A 22,328-nucleotide genomic window follows, 5' to 3' on the forward strand; every position below is an offset into this window, starting at 1 on the left:
TAGTGATGACAACAGTGACCTCCTTGTATTGGATAGCAGAGACCTTCCCAATCCTGCTGTCATAGACAACTAGAATATAAGACCTGTCGCTTCGCTGCGATGGCTAATCTTCGGGGGAAGAAAAAAAAGGATTCCTGGGAGATCCTGCTCTCCGTGCAGAGATAACCAACGTCACATGTTAGCATTTGCAGTTTTCACATGCGTGTCCATGTACCCATAAAGTCAAATTTTAAAAAACATTTAAAAGAATTTTTTTTTTTTTATCACAAACACTCCTGGAAGTTACCCGGATCCACCGTAGTTTGATTTATTGAAATCTGTTAATCCCTTCTCAAGTTATAACACGACAAACAAACAAACAGACAGACAGACACGGCTCCTTTTATAATAAAGATGTTCGCCAGATTGAGAAGCTTGGACTACAGCAGTACGGCACCAATGTCAAGGAGCGCCTTGTCAACCAAACAAAGCCCAATTCTGATCCCATCAAGAGGAAAAACCTCATCTTCTTTGGTCGGCCTCCAATCCAAGAAAAGTCAAGAGGACAGCTGCAGTTGTCTTCTTGAAGAGTGGCTGTTCTCTTTTCTCAAGGTTATACATTGCATCACAGATAAGAGATCTGGGTGAATTCTTTAAGCATGAAAACAAAGCATTCCCATCAGCCTCATCACAAAATGCAAGCTGGGAACCGGAATGAAACCGAAACCGGTGGGTTTCTTGGAAGATTTGGTCCCTGAGTAAGAGAGTGCCACTGCACCCACTGCAGATGTCATTATTCTATACCTGATGGGGCTGCCATCATTAATATGCTATGACATAGCCCTGCCAAGATATATGATGCTCATGCAACCCAAGTGTTCCTGCCATACATTGATTCTCTATGACAGCAAGCAAGCCGGGTAGATATCGTATGGGATGAGTACTTGCCAGAGTCTGAAACCAGGCCCACAAAGCAAGAGGGGAAAGGGAGTTGCACGAGTTCAAAGTTGTATAGAGCCAAGCAGTTCAGTTTCTTGAAACTGGAGCGAGTTTCTTTGAATTGATGACAACAAAGGTCATTTTTTGCTAATGTCATTCCAATCAACCTGAACCGTAGCCATATACACCATCAAGGAAGTCATGAGCACACCATCACTCGGATGCCCTATCTGTGCAGCCCCAATATGTGTCAGGTCTTGCTCAATGCAGTCACGAGGAGACCGATACACAAATCCTGCCTCATGTGGAAGATGCTGTGAAGCAAGGGTGTGAATACATACAGTTGTCACAGAAGCGGTCATTCTGGCCATGACATCAGCCCAGCACCTCAACATTCCTGAGCTGTGGGTTGCCTTTGGAACTGGGAAGACTTTTTGGTTCTCATAAGGTCACACAATGGGAAGGGCACTGGGGACTGATTGAAGTGTCGCTTTGCCAATATTCCATGCATTCACTGGGTGCAACACAGTATCATTCTTTGGAGGTATAGGGAAGAAGACTGCATGGGACACTTGGAAAGCCGACAACAAAGACATACCAGTTTTGTGCTTTGAATGCTACATCAGAGTCCATAGACGACTGGCAAAAGTCACTGGAGTGTTTGTTATCTGCATCTACAGTCACGTGAAAAAGTAAGTACACCCCATGTAAAGTTTTGACTTTTTCAACATATTTCAACATACAGCTATTTGATCTTCATTTCAACAATATTGATAGATAAAGGTGATATAATATAACAAATATCATGAAACATTTACATTTTGTAGTCCATTGTATAATTTAAATAAACACAAATGCAAATTTCGCATGTGAAAAAGTAAGTACACCCCTACATTTATCACTACTTCAAATACCTAAAATTAGAATCAGGTGCACCAGCTCAGGTGAAAATGATTAGAACATCGTCAGAGAGGATCTTGGAGGAACCTGTCTTATTTAAACCTCAGACATTTCGTTTGGTTTGCTCTTTGTTGTTGAAGTGTGCGGCATCACCATGCTGAGATCAAAAGAGCTCTCTGAGGCCTTCAGAAAGAAGGTTATAGATGCCTACGAGTCTGGGAAGGGATTTAAAAAGATCTCCAAACAATTTGAAATCAATCATTCGACTGTCCGGAAGATCATCTACAAGTGGAGAAGATTCCAAACAACTGCCAACTTGTTCAGGCCAGGCCGCCCCAGCAAGTTCAGCCGGAGAGCAGACTGCAAGATGCTGAAAGAAGTCTCTAAGAACCCCAGAATGTCATCACGGGACCTACAGGTAGCTCTTGCCACTGTTGATGTCAAAGTGCACGAGTCTACCATTAGAAAGAGGCTGCACAAATTTCATCTACATGGGAGGTGTGCCAGGAGGAAACCTTTGCTGTCCAGAAAGAACATCAGGGCAAGACTAAAGTTTGCCAATGAACACCTCGGCAAAGACCAGCACTTCTGGAACAATGTGCTCTGGACAGATGAGTCAAAGGTAGAGCTATTTGGCCACAGTACCAGAAGACATGTTTGGCGAAAACCAAAGACAGCATTTGACCACAAGAACCTGATACCAACTGTAAAGCATGGTGGTGGAAATATTATGGTTTGGGGCAGCTTTGCTGCATCAGGGCCTGGGCAGCTCACCATCATAGAATCCACTATGAATTCTTCATTGTACCAGAGGGTGCTTGAGGATAATGTGAGGCCATCTGTCGGAGAGTTGAAGCTCAACCGAAGGTGGACCTTGCAACATGACAATGACCCTAAACATACCAGTAAAACCACCAAGGAATGGCTGAAAAGAAAGAAATTTTACCCCCGCTAATTTCACCCAAAATCCTACACTTTTCTACCCCCGCTAATTTCACCCAAAATCCTACACTTTTTTTTTTTTTTTGAAATACCAACTTCTGTCCTGGAAGTCCTTGGTCCCCTTGTTTTATACCTCTCCTCCCCCCCACCCCCTCCCACGCCTCCTCCCCCCAAGCCCTCTCCCTCCCACACTTCTCCCTGCTCTCAAATGTTGTGTTTGTGTTTCCCCTTCTCTCCCCATCTTGTCTTCCGCTCCCTCTTTATATATATTTTGTTTGTCTGGTTGATTTGTTTGTGAAATAAATGTTAGCTCTTTCACGAGCCTCGATTCAGTATATAATAATAAAATAAAAAAAATTTAAAAAATGAAGGGTTCTGGAATGGCCAAGTCAAAGCCCGGATCTAAATCCCATTGAGATGTTGTGAGGGGATTTGAAACGAGCTGTGCATGCAAGAAACACCTCAAACATCGCACAGCTGAAAGAATTCTGCATGGAGGAGTAGGGCAAAAATTTCTCCCAGTCGATGTCAGAGACTGGTAGACAGTTATAAGAAACGCCTACTTGAGGTTGTTTCTGCCAAAGGGGGCAATACCACCTATTAAAGCCAAGGGTGTACTTACTTTTTCCACATGCGAAATTTGCATTTATGTTTATTTAAATAATACAATGGACTACAAAATGTAAATGTTTCATGATATTTGTTATATTATATCACCTTTATCTATCAATATTGTTGAAATGAAGATCAAATAGCTGTATGTTGAAATATGCTGAAAAAGTCAAAACTTTACATGGGGTGTACTTACTTTTGCACGTGACTATGACGGTACTAGTAGTGAGGAGTGCATCAACCAAGCTCCCAAATGCCTCTTCCCTCAAAAGGGCAGAACACTGGCTAGCCTTGCCCCATCAAAGGCAGCCCTCACCCAGCAGATGAAGAGGGCTGCATACCAGGCTGGCCACAGCTGGGCCCAAATAATGAAAGTGAGTGGGGGTGGAAGAAGAAACAAGACAAATGTGGATGCGACATGTGCTGGACAACTCTTCCAGAAGCTATGTAAGTTTGTTGAGAACTCCTGCGATGCAAACTGCAAGCAGGGGATAGTGGAAATGCTTCAAGGCAGCTCTCCAGTGCACTGCCCTGTGTGGTTGTGGTGGAGAATGTACTACAACCTAATACATGAAAACTAAAACAATGTTTTATTGCAAATGTTGCATGGGAAAGACACTTATATTTACAATTTTGATTACCTTGCCCATTAGGTTGGTCAAGATGAATTTGGTAAAAATTCAAAATCGAAATTCCTTTGTTGGCTGTATGTGCCCCTGTTCCACTATGTCAGATGACTCTACAACCCAAAAGCAATGGGATCAGAGCTAATTTAGGGGTCGTGCCAGATCATTATATTTTTATACAATATTTTTTCTTCAAATTTGGATCGCAAAGCATTGTACACAGAGTTGTGGTCAGTGTTTTAGCCTCGTCTCAAAAGTTATCGGCCGATTTGCTTCATACAAAGCTCAAAATGTACAAAAAGTGTGGCTGTTGCATAAGGAATCATCTCTCAACAGATGATTCAGTTCATAAAAAAATCAACTTATGGCGCGACCTCTAAATGTTACCGAAATAAGTTAAAATGTGGCACAAATAGTTATTGGGCGATAACTAACAGGGGAGACAACAGCCAAGATTAAAACTCCAATTTTTTTTTTTGGACCACCGTATTGCCCATGCACACAATATTCCAGTGAAAAAGGATGTTATTGATGCCTTAAACCTCAAACATCGTTCGCATTGGCTTATGTTATCTCTGTTCAGCAGAATGAGTGTTAATAAAGTGGAAAATGCAACTAAATTAAGTGGTGATGCCTCGACTCTTCATAATCTACGAAATTACAGTAAAAATATGAATGCAATTGTGGCCATTTTGAAAATTTCCGGCCATTTCCCTCACTGGAAAAACCCCTGCAGATGAAAATCTTCCTTTGGACATGCCCTAGCTATGTGCCAAATTTTATGCTTGTATCACCAGTCACAATGTTTCTGCCAGGGCTATATGTAGTATATATGTAGTAGCGGAGTAATGGAAAATTTGACTATTTGTCGAAGTTTTTTGTTTAAAAAAGCCAAAAACATTTTAATTTAAATTAAAAACTAAATGCTATGATGTTAATAAAAACTATTTGTCTTCTGTTACCATGATTTCTACCAGAAGTAGGCAGTTTATTTTAACCACTAAATGCTCCAACAAAACAAGTATCGTGTCATACAAACCAGATTTACCACCTGTGAAGAGGCAGCGGTCATTCCGATTCGCGGAGACTGAAACCCCTGCCATGCCAGTAGTTTCTTGCTCTGCATCACTTACTTGTAGTCCTCTCCAAGGCTCACCTGGGTGAAACTCTGATAAAAGGAGAAAAAAAAAACCCAGAGACAGACAGAAAGAAAGGGTCAGTCAGACCGCTTACCAGTGAGTTTTGTGTGTACTCAAACCTGGAACCATGTTCAAATTAACTAACTACACCAATATTTAATTTACTTCCAGGAATCCCTGGTGTTGGGCTAGCGGCTAGGGTGCCGGCTTAGGATCCTAGGATCCTGGGTTCGAATCCCGGTCAATCGCTGAATTAACGCCAGGGGGGTTGACTCAGCCTGTCATCCTTCCGAGGTCGGCTAATTGAGTACCAGTTCACTGGTAATTCCCTGCTTGTCGTTAAAGGCGGCAAAAAGGGTTGGCGTCAGGAAGGGCATCCGGCCGTAAAACATTGCTTCAAAAAGGGGACCGAAAAACAACAACAACCACAGTTCCCGAAAAAGGCCAACCCCCGCTTGCGGGGAAAAATGGCCTCTAAAGGTGTTTTTTTTAATTTATTTTAATCAAGCTTTCTTCAGATTTCTTCTTCAATGCACTTGGCAATGCAGAGAGATATACTTGGTAAAGTCAACACTCAGAAGCAACAAGTTTACTTAAGCTTTTGTTAATCATTGTGCCCCCCTCCCCGACCCCCGTCCCGCATATGTGTGGTGTGTGTGCAACGGAAGAAGGTTCACACTGATATTGCTACTACAGGATGAATGGGCAGAGACACTTTGCAAAAACTACTCCAAGAGTTTGATTTGAACATCAACACAGAAGGGAGTGGGCATTTGAACTGCTGTAGTCTCTAAACTTTCTGAAACTTTCAAAGATGAACCATTTCATTGGGAGACGAAGATCAAAGATAGAATCACAATGTTTGTGCAAACACATCAGGGACAAACAAAAGAAATATCCTCTGGTCATCGGAAAGTCAAATAAATTACAAAGTGTTCCACATGATATTACATGCATAGCAACCATTTGTGAAATTCACACCGAGAAAACAGCTGAAGTGTTCAAACCATAAGAATTCCCTCATTCAAGACATTAGTTCTGCACATCCAATAAACTTTACAGAGACCATCAAACTTGTGTTACTGCCACCAAAAAGGTCAGCTGATGCCCTGCCAATGCACCAACATGTCATGAGAAATCTGAAGGGATTTTATTGCTCCCTGCTGAACAACAAAAACATCACAGCTTTGGATGGTGATGCTAACCTTTGACCACTTTACATAGCCATGAACATCACTCTGCTTTATGCCATTCACCTTTTGGACAGTGCTTGGTAGAAGATCATACCGATGTCAAACTCCAACTGTTATAAGAAGTCTGGGTGCAATGTACCATGGGACAATGCAGCTGAGATGACCTCCATGACATCAGTGTGGCTGATTACAGGTCAATGGAAGAGTATGAACAGCAAATGGATATGGACAGAGACTTTGGAATATCGTGTGAACAAATTCATGGTGAGCTGTAGGCACATGTTCAGACAGTCAAAAGGCCCAAGGTGTCTGACAAAGGTGCGACTGATGAAATAGATGATGGTAATTAAGTTAAGACTTGCCTGTCCATTGAAATGCAGAGCTATTGCAGGCTCTAGTTTAGACGTTGACAGAGACGTCCGAGTGACAAGGGCTCAATAGCTTTGAAATAACTGCTCAATAGCTTTGTCAAGTGGAATTTATATGAACATGCTTTGAATATTTATGAATATAGTTACGTTTGTGGGGGGTAGGCAATGATTACCTTAGAGCCAGGTAGAATTGTATAGGTAGTGTGCTCCGACTGTCATGAAGAAGAAGATTCCCCATGTACATAAGTAGGAAATTCGTTTAGACAGGATGTCGTGTAAGAGCGTATCTTCGTTCCCATCACGAGGGGTGGGGTTATCTTGATTAGTTAAGGATTATGGGTAATTAATCCCCTGTATGTAATGGCCTCTGTTATTTTTCCTCTGTTCCTTATGACAATGCAGCACACACACAAAGCCAAGAAATAGCGCATTACCAAACCACCTTTAGAGGCCATTTTTCCCCGCAAGCGGGGGTTGGCCTTTTTCGGGGACCATGGTTGTTGTTGTTTTTTGGTCCCCTTTTTGAAGCAATGTTTTACGGCCGGATGCCCTTCCTGCCGCCAACCCTTTTTGTCGCCTTTTTACGACAAACAGGGAATTACCAGTGAACTGGTACTCAATTTGCCGACCTCGGAAGGATGACAGGCTGAGTCAACCCCCCTGGCGTTAATTCAGTGATCGACCGGGATTCGAACCCAGGATCCTAAGCTGGCACCCTAGCCGCTAGCCCAACACCAGGCTAACGCATTAAAATAGCGCATTAAAAGACAATAAATAAAAACCAACCGGAAACAGGACATTGAGCACTAACGCTGATACCACCGACCTGGTGATCACAAAGGCCGGCAAGTGGCGTAAGGCCATGCCCCGAAGAGCAGTGATTGGTCCGGGATTGGTTCGAGCAAGGACTGCCAAGATGGGACTATTGGATTGGTGGAGCAGGCACGGGCGGCGTCGGATGACGCCAGAGCCTTGAGTACCAAGGAGTTGGAGGGCTGACATTTTCTCTCTCATTTTTTCTGGGTTTGGTGGCGAACGGTCATGTTCCCGACATTTTGTCTCTTTGGTTCGATCGCTCTTTTCGGGCTGGCCTCCAAAGTGAACTCTCTCTTTCTCTTTTTTGTCAGATAGGCTCTCGGCATCTGGATTTCATAAAGAACGGTCACACATACATGGTGCCTCTTGAGCTGGACTTGGAGGTGTTGGTGGAAGGCGGACGCATTTGCATGCTCTGTTTGCACTGGGTTCCGATTGAAGGCACAGCCACATTTTCTTTTCCTTGGCACGTCGGTGTTGGTGAACGAGATCGACGGGGATGAGCGGGGGTGAGTGGAACGGGCACAGCCTGCTGACTTAACGCTCGGTGGCTAAAAGAGCGGACTGCATAGCGAGGCCTAGTTCCTGCTCGTGGGTAGTGCAGCCTGCGTTTCCCGCACAAGGACGTGGAGGCCTGTGACGATCCGGGACGATTCCTGACAAGGTTCAAGAGCCGCTCTAAGCTAAGTAAAAACTAACATATATTTATTTTCCAGTTATATTTCCCCTTGTGTTGTATTTGAGTCGGTGTGGGGGCGCTCCATTTAGGAATCTTATTTTATCGCGCATTATTTGGTTACAGGCATTTCTTCAATGAAGCCGGTATTTTTGTACATTGAATTCAGTGTCGGCTTGGAATTAATTATCCCAGGTTCGAAGACGTCCGGTGGACCTGTGAAGGTAAGTTCGTCATTCTCCTTTCCCTCGGGTGTAAAGAACACCATCATTTTTGACTGAACGCCTCGGAGTGTTAAGCATGTTCGGCTATTTGTTTCCTTGGAGGATTTTAATCCCTAGGAACACGACAATACAGTACAATACAACTAGAGAGTTCATAGAACACAATACCCAACAAAGTGTTACTTCAATTTCTATAGAATAATGATTTTAACCATCATTAACAAATCCAAAAGTTGAGTGAAGTAGTCCTGAACATCACCCTTATACACCACTCAATTGAACACATCTGGACTCTGTCGCTGGACAGTTCTCAGGCATTTTACAATATGACAACCCACTATTCTTGATAAGCTTTTTTTACCTGTGGCATCCAAGAACATCTTCCTTCCTGGCTTGCTGACTTTTCCACTCATACAGTCAGTGTCAAGCTCTGAATGGAATCCTTTAATCTCCTCTTCTTGAAGAGGCTGGAATACTCCAAAGCAGGGTCTTTGGCCCAGTCTTGTTCCTCATATTCAACAATGAACTGCCTGATGCTCTTCAGAATCCTCTTTTCTGATGACTCAACTTGATCATAATAATATATACCAATTGACAAATCAATAGCAGCAGTTTCATGCTTTACAGTACCGGAAAGTCCCAGATGCTGGTCTATCAACTGGAACTTGATATTCAAATCGTGGAAAATCTCCCAACCACACAGCCTCTCCAGAATGACCAATGTATCCATTTCCATGATAAACTGGGCCTCATTTTCAATCATGACTTCTCCGAGGACCTAGGTGGACCACATATCAAAAGTTGACTCCAAAGACAGTTTAGACGAGCTATCATCCATCATACCAAGTGTTACGGATTCCGGATTTATGTGAATTACTATTCAGGTCATTTCTTATTAATGTTTATTCTATTAAAGGTTGTTGTGGTTAAATGGTTAGAAGCGCTCCTGATAACAGGAGACCGGAAACGGGATGGTGAACCGGAAGAAAAAAAAGACAAGGTCGGGAGAGAAGCGGCCATCTTGATCCTCGACCAGCTCCGACGCGAGCCGAGTCGATCTTTATCTGCTTTGGAACGCTGCGTTTGAAAAGCCCGTCTGGCGAGAGGAGTTACCTGCGCGGGGTGATTGCCTGTTACGTGTCAGGTTGCCGTGGGTTCCTGGAAGGAACCAAGCGTCCGGCACTGTTCGCCTCGACGCCTCCGAGGGCGTGTACGGGTCGCACCTTGGGCCTCGCGCGCTTTGCGAGCCGTTCACAGCCCAGAGGCCGCGATCACGGGCTCCGACCTCGGTGGCTTGCCGAGGAGGTGTGCGCTGCAGCAGCTGTTCCCGGTACGTGACGTGCACGTTTGGAGCACGTCAGCCAGGGGTCCGTTCAACCGCCCGTGTGCGGAGAAGTCGACCTTCACCTTGGTCTGGAGGGGCCCAGAGACATTGTGAGGGACAGTGACTATTGAGGGTGTCGTGAGTGGGGCAAGGGGGGAAATATATGAGATGGCCATCTTAGTAATATTGTTGATTGTTGTTGATTGTTGTTGATTGATTGGGAATATATTATTGATTAATCCGGATCCTTGGTGTGGGGTTTCTTATTGACGGGAATTCATATCGATTGCGTTACGAAAGCGCATAAATCATACATCTTTCTGGCGGGGTTCGGGGGTCACCGAGACCAGGTAGTCACCGGGAGGACCACGTAACACAAGTCGTTTCTTGGCAAATGTGAGCAACTCACAACCGACAACGGCTTTCATCCAAGGTTCTATGGAATACTGCTCTCCCTTAACGACCAGTATCTACCACCCTCTTCACACCTCTCTCTACTCGATGCTGTAGAATCCAAAGCTCTCCAGTGGTCTCCAACAAAACAGAAGCACAGCGCCTGCTCATCTCATTCTCACGAGGGGGCACGCATTCGAAATCAGTAGAAAGGGGCCCTTTGAACATGATCGAGGAGGAAAAAAAATCCTTGCTAAATAAAATGAGCAAGTAAGCACTTACCAGGGGGCCAGCTTGCTGATCCAGACCCATTGGACACCTTGTCTGGGTGTACCTTATGGATCGACCAGCAATCAGCTGGGTCAGAAATAGCTTCATGACAGGCTGCATCATAGGAATCAAATGGGGAATCCTCAAGAGGAGAATCTGAAGAGGCTGACGCTCGGAGAGATGCTGCATCCAGACACAGTGCAATACCGAATTAATAAAGTAAATAACTAAGGATCAGAATATACACAGCAAAATATATTTTGTGGTGGCAGATGTTTTAGAAAGCAGGTAGAATAGTGCACTTAGTTGAGGTGTATCAGGTTAAACAAAAAATTGTATCAGGTTAAATAAGCCCAAACCCATCGTTGCACCGCAGATGTTGAATGAAATGAGCACACTTAAATGCTTAAACAAACAAACCAAGCAACAATATTTGGTCTGTTTGGAGTTTCCATCCAAGCACACAGCTCATGATGATGGGGTTCTAAGCTCAAATCCCACCTTTCATATTATCCAGTGTCTACTAATGTCCAAGGACATACACCATAATCCTAATACTTTACCCATACCTATAAATAAAAGAATCAGGCCAAAATGTATTTTTCAATACATTGTAATGTTCATACAAGTCAGGAGACGACGATGGTCCACGAGCGAGCGGTATTCAATGACAAAGGACGGACGAAAACCGAAACAGGCCCGGACTGGGGGGTCGGGGCCCACGTGGCAGGTGTCGACCCCCGACATGCGGTGTACATGCCTATTTACAAAGGGCCCCAATGCGCTGCGTGCGTAGGCCTTTCAGAGCCAGCTGTACGTAATTGTGTGTGGTGCTGGCCTGGAAATGTCAAAACGTAGGTCACTGACCTTGAAATGAGATGGAAAATAATGTATAATAAGTTATGAGGTTAGTTAGCTACACAATACAGAAAATTCGGTTCGATTCCGACAACTTTGAAAATTTGACCTTTGTGACCTTCAAAGGTCAAAGGTCGAAGATTCTGAAATTTGTTGGAAAACTTGTATTTCATGATGTATGTGATAATATAAGATCATGTACGACATTTCACCCTATCAGGAAGCGAACAATGTAATAAAACCATCAAAAATCGACTTTTCTAAATTTCGTGACATTGTGACCTTGACCTTGGGGCGAAAATGAAAAATCGAGCTCCGTGGAGCTAGACACATGGCATTGGCCGAACCAAATACCGAAACCCCTGTCAGATTCCACCAACTCCCTCAGAGAAGATGTAGCTTGAACTCGATTACCCTCCCTAAAAAGACATCTTTTTCAGGCATCGCACCGCCCACAATGGGCGCAATACGCCCACTCTAGGCAGGACACAACTATATCATGATATCAACCTTCCACCCAAGTTTCATCAAGATCGGATGATATCATCGGGTAGTCATGCTGCGGACAGACAGACAGACACACATCCATGACGAATATAGTGGTCACTCTGTTTGATAACTCGTGAACCAACAAGACACTTGTGTGAAAACGACAGCATTTATTTTCAAGGCACTCCAAAGTCTAAGCTGTACAAAGTAAAACATGAGCTGTACAAAGTCAGATTCATGGTTAGCTCTGTGCTAGCTAGCCCATGCAAGAATCTTAAGTTTCTTTGCATTAGCTAGCCTAATAACTAACATTAGCCTAATTAGCCCTATAACTGGACAAAATAATCATGAAGCTGGCAGTCAGATGTTTGAATGAAGATGCCATCGGTGGTATGATTAACGAGTTCACTGTGCTTAGATGGCAAGAAATGCTCCTTGCCTTAGATGTTCAATTATCTTAGATGCTCATTGCCTTGAGGATTCCCCATTTAATTCTGCCCAAAGTTGGTACCAGTATGTATTATGATGCAAAGATGAACTTATTTGATTTTGGGGTCAAGGTCAAAGTCTGTAATATGTCTGTAACTTGAGAACGGCTGAAGTGATCTGATTCAAACTTGGTACAGGTATGTATAATGATGCAAATATTTAACTGATTAGAATTTGGGGCCAAGAGGTCAAAAGTCAAAGTCTGCTATCGGTCTATAACTTGAGATTAACCGATTAGACGTTTTTTTTGTTTTTTTTGTATACTGAATCGAGGCTCGTGAAAGAGCTAACATTTACTTCACAAACAAATCAACCAGACAAACAAAATATATAAAAAGAGGGAGCGGAAGACAAGATGGGGAGAGAAGGGGAAGCACACAAACACAACATTTGAGAGCAGGGAGATGTGTGGAAGGGAGAGGGCTTGGGGGGAGGAGGCGTGGGAAGGGGGGGGGGGGGGGGAGGAAGAAGTATAAAACACAAGGACACCAAGGACTTCCAGGACAGAAGTTGCTATTTCAAAAAAGTGGAATTGGGGTGAAATTAGCGGGGGTAGAAAAGATCAAGGTTTTGGATGGGGGAAGATAAGAGATGGTGGTGAACAGCTGTTTTAAAGACCTGGAGGGTGGAGTGGGATTGAAGAGAGTGAGGGAGTTTGTTCCAGAGGCAGGAGAAAAGAGGAATGAAGGAGTGAAGGTGAGCAGAGAGTCTTGATTTTGGCAGTTTAACCATAAGAGGGTTGCAGGCAGATCTTGTGCGACCTGTAGGAATATTTGCGGGACAGAGCCCAGAGAGAGAGCTGGGGGGGGGGGGGGGGGGGCAAGGCCAGAGAGGAGTTGGTAGAAGACGGAAAGACCACCAACCTGCCTGCGGTGAGTGAGTGAGAGGCCCTTGGAGTTAGCTTCATCGTGGGAGATTCCAATGATTCTGAATGCTTTGGTTTCAACAGCGTGAAGACGAGCTAGGTGTGAGGCAGGAGCACCAGCCCAGAGGGGAGAGAAGTATTCCATTGAGCTGCGGATGAAAGCCTTGTATGTGGTGAGGAGCTCAGGTGTGCCAAGGAAGGACTTCACACGACGGAGGATGCCCAGTCGGCGACTGGCTTTGGAGGCCAGATTTGAAATGTGGTTTTCCCAGGAAAGATCATGGCAGATAGTGAGACCCAAAAGCTTGAGTGACAGAACTTCTTGGAGAGGATTATTCAGAAAGTGGATGGGAGGGTTGTCCAGTCGGTCTTTTCGGAGAGACATCGTAAGAGTGTGAGATTTGTCAGGATTGAAAGACATGTTCCACTTGTTTGCCCAGTCTGTGATTTTGTCCAGGTCTGCAGTGAGTGAGGAGGCTGCAGACTGCCGATCTGAGGGATGAAGAATGGAGCGACAGAGAGTAGAGTCATCAGCAAAGAGATAGAGAGGATTTTCAAGAGAGTCAGAGAGATCATTGATGAAGACCAGAAAAAGCACAGGACCCAGAACACTGCCTTGGGGAACTACAGCCTGAACAGGAAGAGGAGATGAGAGAAACCCATTCAGGGCCACACGTTGACTACGACTAGAGAGGAAGTCCGCCAGCCATGCGTGGAGATTTCCATGGATACCAAAAGAGGAGAGTTTGGTGAGCAGAGCGGGGTAGGGCAAATGTAGACTAGTAGACTTTGGGGCAAATGTCAGGTAGGTACCTTATAGGTTTATAAGTTTTTTTTATCTTGGTGGATTGTTTTGAGGATTTGTGATATATTAAACCTATGGAGTGTCTGTGCCATCCCTACATAGGAAGTCTACCGATTTCCTGAGATCCTATGTTGATTTTTCCATAGCCTCCACTTTTGCCATTTATGTAAAGAACTGGAAATGCCAAATGGACTGGAAATGCCAAATCAACAAGCGTTACGCCTAGGTCCCCCGTCGGTGAAGTGATGCAAGTTGACAAAGTGGAAGACGCAGAAAACATGGAAGAGTCGATAATATGTGCGAGCGGGTTGGAGACACACCCACACACCAGATTAGAAGTTAGTCGGTCGTTTATTTTTCAAGATATTCCGCTCACAAGGTTCAGACATATATATGGTGGCGGCTATCTTGGATTTTGACGTGGCAGCCCAAATTTTCAATAGCGTTCTTCCTTATGCCTAAATACACCCACACACCAGATTAGAAGTTGGTACTTCGCTTATTGTTCAAGATATTTCGCTCACAAGGTTCAGACATATATGGCGGCGGCCATCTTGGATTTCGACGTGGCGACCCAATTTTCAATAGTGTTCTTCCTTATGCCTAGATACACCCACACACCGGATTAGAAGTTAGTAGTTCATTTATTTTTCAAGATATTCCGCTCACAAGGGTACACACGCACGGACGGACGGAAGCACGCACGGACGGAGGGTAAAACCATAGTCCCCCTTTCGCTCCGCGGTGCGACGGGGGACAAAAAATTGTCTGAAAAGGTTAGGAAGAAGGCTGACCGTGCACATTGCTGGATGTGGGACAATCCATGCTATCCAGGCTGTGGGGGAGAGTCCAGCGTCTCAGTCGAGACTGTGGCTGAATGTTATCAACAGTCGCAATCATTCCTCCAAAACCTAGATGGAGCCCAAAACAAGCGTAAAACAGTTTCCAATATATTTTGCTGCACTAACATTTTAATGTAGCATGGATTGCACATATGACAGCAAGAAAAGTTCATAAAAGTATGAAGTACTTGAAACAGCTGATGTACAATGGGTCCGATTTCTTTAAAAAGTTATTCTAGAAATTAAAGGAAGGTTAACAAAAAGCATATAAAAAGAACAAATCTGTGTAAAATTAGAAAATTGCAGTGTGGCAAATTAAACAATAAACGAAAAGATGTGGAATGTCTGGATATAAAAGACATCAAGTGAATAATTTCTTACAACACATGTACACAGTACTACAAAGAAAAAGACAGAAATCCTACTATCTTCTAAACAAAAGTCATTTTCTGTATGTGTGTGTGTGTGTGTGTGTGTGTGTGTGTGTGTGTGTGTGTGTGTGTGTGTGTGTGTGTTTGTGTGTACATGCGTGTGTGTGTGCATGCACAACACCAATCACTCCCAAACTACTGGGCCAATTGAACTCTACCAGTGTCAGGTGTCACAATCACTCCCAAACTACCAGTGTCAGGTCATGGGCATAAAAAATATATTCCCCCCTTTGTGAGGAGAGATGTGGGGGAGACGGCTTGCCAATGCTCCCAAAGGGAGTGGGTGTTTCTAGTGAAGAAAAAGACAGAAGCAGAGACTCGACAAAGAGAGTTGTCTGCCTGGTTCAGAGAGATAGCCAAAAAATGGGGAAGGAGAGAGAGAGAGATATATATAGAGATATAGAGATGATGTCGAGATGATGTAGAGATGTAGAGAGATATAGAGAGATATAGAGAGATATAGAGAGAGATAGAGAGAGATATAGAGAGAGATAGAGATATAGAGAGAGATATAGAGAGAGATATAGAGAGAGATATAGAGAGAGATATAGAGAGAGATATAGAGAGAGATATAGAGAGAGATATAGAGAGAGATATAGAGATGATGTAGAGATGATGTAGTGATGATGTAGAGATGATGTAGAGATGATGTAGAGATGTAGAGAGAGATAGAGAGAGATAGAGATAGAGATATAGAGAGAGATATAGAGAGAGATATAGAGAGAGATATAGAGAGAGATATAGAGAGAGATATAGAGAGAGATAGAGATAGAGATATAGAGAGAGATTGAGATAGAGATAGAGATATAGAGAGAGATAGAGATAGAGATATAGAGAGAGATATAGAGAGAGATAGAGATAGAGATATAGAGAGAGATATAGAGAGATATAGAGAGAGATATAGAGAGAGATAGAGATAGAGATATAGAGAGAGATAGAGATAGAGATATAGAGAGATATATAGAGAGAGATAGAGATAGAGATATAGAGAGAGATATAGAGAGAGATATAGAGAGAGATATAGAGAGAGATATAGAGAGAGATATAGAGAGAGATAGAGATAGAGATATAGAGAGAGATTGAGATAGAGATATAGAGAGAGATAGAGATAGAGATATAGAGAGATATATAGATAGAGATAGAGATAGAGATATAGAGAGAGATATAGAGAGAGATAGAGATAGAGATATAGAGAGAGATATAGCGAGATAGAGATAGAGATATAGAGAGAGATAGAGATAGAGATATAGAGAGATATATAGAGAGAGATAGAGATAGAGATATAGAGAGAGATTGAGATAGAGATCTAGAGAGAGATATAGAGAGAGATAGAGATAGAGATATAGAGAGAGATATAGAGAGAGATAGAGATAGAGATATAGAGAGAGATAGAGATAGAGATATAGAGAGATATATAGAGAGAGATAGAGATAGAGATATAGAGAGAGATTGAGATAGAGATCTAGAGAGAGATATAGAGAGAGATAGAGATAGAGATATAGAGAGAGATAGAGATAGAGATATAGAGAGAGATATATAGAGAGAGAGATAGAGATAGAGATATAGAGAGGGATACAGAGAGAGATATAGAGAGAGATATAGAGAGAGATATAGAGAGAGATATAGATAGAGATATAGAGAGAGATATAGAGAGAGATAGAGATAGAGATACAGAGAGATAGAGATATAGAGAGAGATATAGAGAGAGATAGAGAGAGATAGAGATATAGAGAGAGATATAGAGAGAGATATAGAAAGAGATAGAGACATAGAGAGAGATATAGAGAGATATAGAGAGATATAGAGAGAGATATAGAGAGAGATAGAGATATCGAGAGATATATAGAGAGAGATATAGAGAGAGATATAGAGAGAGATATAGAGAGAGATATAGAGAGAGATATAGAGAGAGATAGAGATAGAGATATAGAGAGAGATAGAGATAGAGATATAGAGAGAGATATAGATATAGAGAGAGATATAGAGAGAGATAGAGATATAGAGAGAGATATAGAGAGAGATATAGAGATAGAGATAGAGATATAGAGAGAGATAAAGAGAGAGATATAGAGAGAGATATAGAGAGAGATATAGAGAGAGATATAGAGAGAGATATAGAGAGAGATATAGAGAGAGATATAGAGAGAGATATAGAGAGATAGAGATAGAGATTAAAGAGAGACAGAGATATAGAGAGATAGAGATATAGAGAGAGATATAGAGAGAGATATAGAGAGAGATACAGATATAGAGAGATATATAGAGAAAGATATAGAGAGAGATAGAGATATAGAGAGAGATAGAGATATAGAGAGAGATATAGAGAGAGATAGAGATATAGAGAGAGATAGAGATATAGAGAGAGATATAGAGAGAGATAGAGATATAGAGAGAGATAGAGATAGAGATATAGAGAAAGATATAGAAAGAGATCGAGATAGAGATAGAGATATAGAGAGAGATATGGAGAGAGATATAGAGAGATAGAGATAGAGAGAGATATAGAGAGAGATAGAGATATAGAGAGATAGAGATAGAGATATAGAGATAGAGAGAGATAGAGAGAGATATAGAGAGAGATATAGAGAGAGATAGAGATATAGAGAGAGATAGAGATAGAGAGAGATATAGAGAGAGATATAAAGAGAGATATAGAGAGAGATAGAGAGAGATAGAGATATAGAGAGAGATATAGAGAGAGATATAGAGATATAGAGATGATGTAGAGATGATGTAGAGATGATGTAGAGATGTGGATATGTAGAGAGATATAGAGAGAGATAGAGATATAGAGAGAGATATAGAGAGAGCGATAGAGATAGAGATATAGAGAGAGATATAGAGAGAGATGTAGAGAGATATAGAGATATAGAGATGATGTAGAGATGATGTAGAGATGTAGAGAGATATAGAGAGAGATAGAGATAGAGATACAGAGAGAGATATAGAGAGAGATATAGAGAGATATAGAGAGATATATAGAGAGAGATATAGAGAGAGATATAGAGAGAGATATAGAGAGATATATAGAGAGAGATATAGAGAGAGATATAGAGAAAGATATAGAGAGAGATATAGAGAGATATATAGAGAAATATATAGAGAGAGATATAGAGAGAGATATAGAGAGAGATATAGAGAGATATATAGAGAGAGATATAGAGAGAGCTATAGAGAAAGAGATATAGAGAGAGAGAGATATATAGAGAGATAGAGATATAGAGAGAGATATAGAGAGAGATAGAGATATAGAGAGATAGAGATATAGAGAGATATATAGAGAGAGATATAGAGAGAGATAGAGATATAGAGAGAGATATAGAGAGAGATATAGAAAGAGATCGAGATATAGAGAGAGATATAGAAAGAGATATAGAGAGATATATAGAGAGAGATATATAGAGAGACATATAGAGAGAGATAGAGATATAGAGAGAGATATAGAGAGAGATATAGACAGAGATATAGAGAGAGATATAGATAGAGATATAGAGAGAGAGATTGAGATATAGAGAGAGATATAGAGAGAGATATAGACAGAGATATAGAGAGAGATATAGACAGAGATATAGAGAGAGATATAGAGAGAGAGATTGAGATATAGAGAGAGATATAGAGAGAGATATAGAGAGAGATATAGAGAGAGATATAGAGAGAGATATAGAGAGAGATATAGAGAGAGATATAGACAGAGATATAGAGAGAGATATAGATAGAGATATAGAGAGATAGAGATATAGAGAGAGATATAGAGAGAGATATAGAGAGAGCTATAGAGAGAGAGAGATATAGAGAGAGATAGAGATATAGAGAGAGATATAGAGAGAGATAGAGATATAGAGAGATATATAGAGAGAGATATAGAGAGAGACAGAGATGTAGAGAGAGATATCGAAAGAGATCGAGATAGAAAGAGATCGAGATATAGAGAGAGATATAGAAAGAGATATAGAGAGATATATAGAGAGAGATATATAGAGAGACATATAGAGAGAGATAGAGATATAGAGAGAGATATAGAGAGAGATATAGACAGAGATATAGAGAGAGATATAGAGAGAGATATAGAGAGAGATATAGAGAGAGATATAGAGAGAGATATAGACAGAGATATAGAGAGAGATATAGAGAGAGATATAGAGAGAGATATAGAGAGAGATATAGACAGAGATATAGACAGAGATATAGACAGAGATATAGACAGAGATATAGACAGAGATATAGATAGAGATATAGAGAGATAGAGATATAGAGAGAGATATAGAGAGAGATATAGAGAGAGATAGAGATATAGAGAGAGATAGAGATATAGAGAGAGATATAGAGAGAGATATAGAGAGAGATTGAGATAGAGATATAGATAGAGATATAGAGAGAGATACAGAGAGAGATATATAGAGAGAGATAGAGAGAGAGAGATAGAGATATAGAGAGAGATAGAGATAGAGAGAGATATAGAGAGAGATAGAGATATAGAGAGATAGAGATAGAGAGAGATATAGAGAGAGATATAAAGAGAGATATAGAGAGAGATATAGAGAGAGATATAGAGAGAGAGAGATATAGAGAGAGATAGAGAGAGAGAGAGATAGAGATAGAGATATAGAGAGAGATACAGACAGAGATATATAGAGAGAGATAGAGAGAGAGAGATAGAGATATAGAGAGAGATAGAGATAGAGAGAGATATAGAGAGAGATAGAGATATAGAGAGATAGAGATATAGAGAGAGATAGAGATAGAGAGAGATATAGAGAGATAGAGATATAGAGAGATAGAGATAGAGAGAGATATAGAGAGAGATATAAAGAGAGATATAGAGAGAGATATAGAGAGAGATATAGAGAGAGAGAGATATAGAGAGAGATAGAGAGAGAGATAGAGATAGAGATATAGAGAGAGATAGAGATAGAGAGAGATATAGAGAGAGATAGAGATATAGAGAGAGATAGAGAGAGAGAGAGATACAGAGAGAGATATAAAGAGAGATAGAGATATAGAGAGAGATAGAGATATAGAGAGAGATATAGAGAGAGATATAGAAAGAGATTGAGATAGAGATATAGATAGAGATATAGAGAGAGATACAGAGAGAGATATATAGAGAGAGATAGAGAGAGAGAGATAGAGATATCGAGAGAGATAGAGATAGAGAGAGATAGAGATATAGAGAGATAGAGATATAGATAGAGATAAAGAGAGATATATAGAGAGATATAGAAAGAGATCGAGATGGAGATATAGAGAGAGATATAGAGAGAGATACAGAGAGAGATACAGAGAGAGATATATAGAGAGAGATAGAGAGAGAGAGATATAGAGATATAGAGAGAGATAGAGATAGAGAGAGATATAGAGAGAGATAGAGATATAGAGAGATAGAGATAGAGAGAGATATAGAGAGAGATATAAAGAGAGATATAGAGAGAGATATAGAGAGAGATAGAGAGAGAGAGAGATATAGAGAGAGATAGAGAGAGAGAGAGATAGAGATAGAGATATAGAGAGAGATAGAGATAGAGAGAGATATAGAGAGAGATAGAGATATAGAGAGAGAGAGATACAGAGAGAGATATAAAGAGAGATATGGAGAGATATATAGAGAGAGATATAGAGAGAGAGATATAGAGAGAGATAGAGATAGAGATACAGAGAGAGATATCGAGAGAGATATAGAGATGATGTAGAGATGATGTAGAGATGTAGAGATGTAGAGAGATATAGAGATAGAGATAGAGATAGAGATATAGAGAGAGATAGAGATAGAGATATAGAGAGAGATATAGAGAGAGATATAGAGAGAGAGAGATAGAGATGATGTAGAGATGATGTAGAGATGATGTAGAGATGATGTAGAGATGATGTAGAGATGTAGAGAGATATAGAGAGAGATAGAGATAGAGATATAGAGAGAGAGATAGAGAGAGATGTAGAGAGATATAGAGAGAGATATAGAGAGAGATATAGAGAGAGATATAGAGAGAGAGATATAAAGAGAGATATAGAGAGAGATATAGAGAGAGATATAGAGAGAGATATAGAGAGAGATAGAGAGAGAGATATAGAGAGAGATATAGAGAGAGATATAGAGAGAGAGATATAGAGAGAGATATAGAGAGAGATAGAGATAAAGATACAGAGAGATATAGAGAGAGATAGAGATAGAGAGAGATATAGAGAGAGATATGTAGAGAGAGATATAGAGAGATATAGAGAGAGATATAAAGAGAGATATAGAGAGAGATATAGAGAGAGATATAGAGAGAGAGATATAGAGAGAGATAGAGAGAGATATAGAGAGAGATATAGCGAGAGAGAGATATAGAGAGAGATATAGAGAGAGATATAGAGAGAGATATAGAGAGAGATATAGAGAGAGATATAGAGAGAGATATAGAGAGAGATATAGAGAGAGATACAGAGAGAGATAGAGAGAGAGATATAGAGAGAGATATAGAGAGAGATATAGAGAGAGATATAGAGAGAGATAGAGAGAGATATAGAGAGATATATAGAGAGATATAGAGATGATGTAGAGATGATGTAGAGATGTAGACTGATATAGAGAGAGATAGAGATAGAGATATAGACAGAGATATAGAGAGAGATAGAGATATAGAGAGAGATGTAGAGAGAGATATAGAGATAGAGATATAGAGAGAGATAGAGAGATATAGAGAGAGATATAGAGAGAGATATAGAGAGAGAGATATAGAGAGAGATAGAGATAAAGATACAGAGAGATATAGAGAGAGATAGAGATAGATATATAGAGAGAGATATAGAGAGATATAGAGAAAGATATAGAGAGAGATATAAAGAGAGATATAGAGAGAGATATAGAGAGAGATATAGAGAGAGAGATATAGAGAGAGATATAGAGAGATAGAGATAGAGATATAGAGAGAGATAGAGAGAGAGAGATATAGAGAGAGATATAGAGAGAGATATAGAGAGAGATATAGAGAGAGATATAGAGAGAGATACAGAGAGAGATACAGAGAGAGATATAGAGAGAGAGATATAGAGAGAGATATAGAGAGAGAGAGATATAGAGAGAGATAGAGAGAGAGATAGAGATAGAGATATAGAGAGAGATAGAGATAGAGAGAGATATAGAGAGAGATAGAGATATAGAGAGAGAT

General features: G+C 40.9%; 1 protein-coding gene across 18 annotated transcripts in view; it reads right to left on the reverse strand.

Moving 5' to 3' along the window:
• LOC137423347 (trinucleotide repeat-containing gene 6C protein) overlaps positions 1-22,328 on the reverse strand; it is a 175,959-nt gene that overhangs the window by 16,463 nt on the left and 137,168 nt on the right. For 9 of the 18 annotated variants that reach the window (XM_078774314.1, XM_078774310.1, XM_078774308.1 and 6 more), the window contains 3 exons: positions 14,705-14,821; positions 10,417-10,587; positions 5,047-5,166 (listed from right to left, as the gene is read on the reverse strand). In XM_078774314.1, the coding sequence (XP_078630440.1) occupies positions 5,047-5,166; positions 10,417-10,587; positions 14,705-14,821 (408 nt within the window). Of the gene's footprint in view, positions 1-5,037; positions 5,167-10,416; positions 10,588-14,704; positions 14,822-22,328 lie in introns of all 18 variants that reach the window. The other 9 variants (XM_068110383.2, XM_068110389.2, XM_068110388.2 and 6 more) reach the window with 2 other exon arrangements.

The sequence above is a fragment of the Myxine glutinosa genome, chromosome 3 (assembly GCF_964187855.1).
Source record: "Myxine glutinosa chromosome 3, kmMyxGlut1.1, whole genome shotgun sequence".
NCBI lineage: Eukaryota > Metazoa > Chordata > Myxini > Myxiniformes > Myxinidae > Myxine > Myxine glutinosa.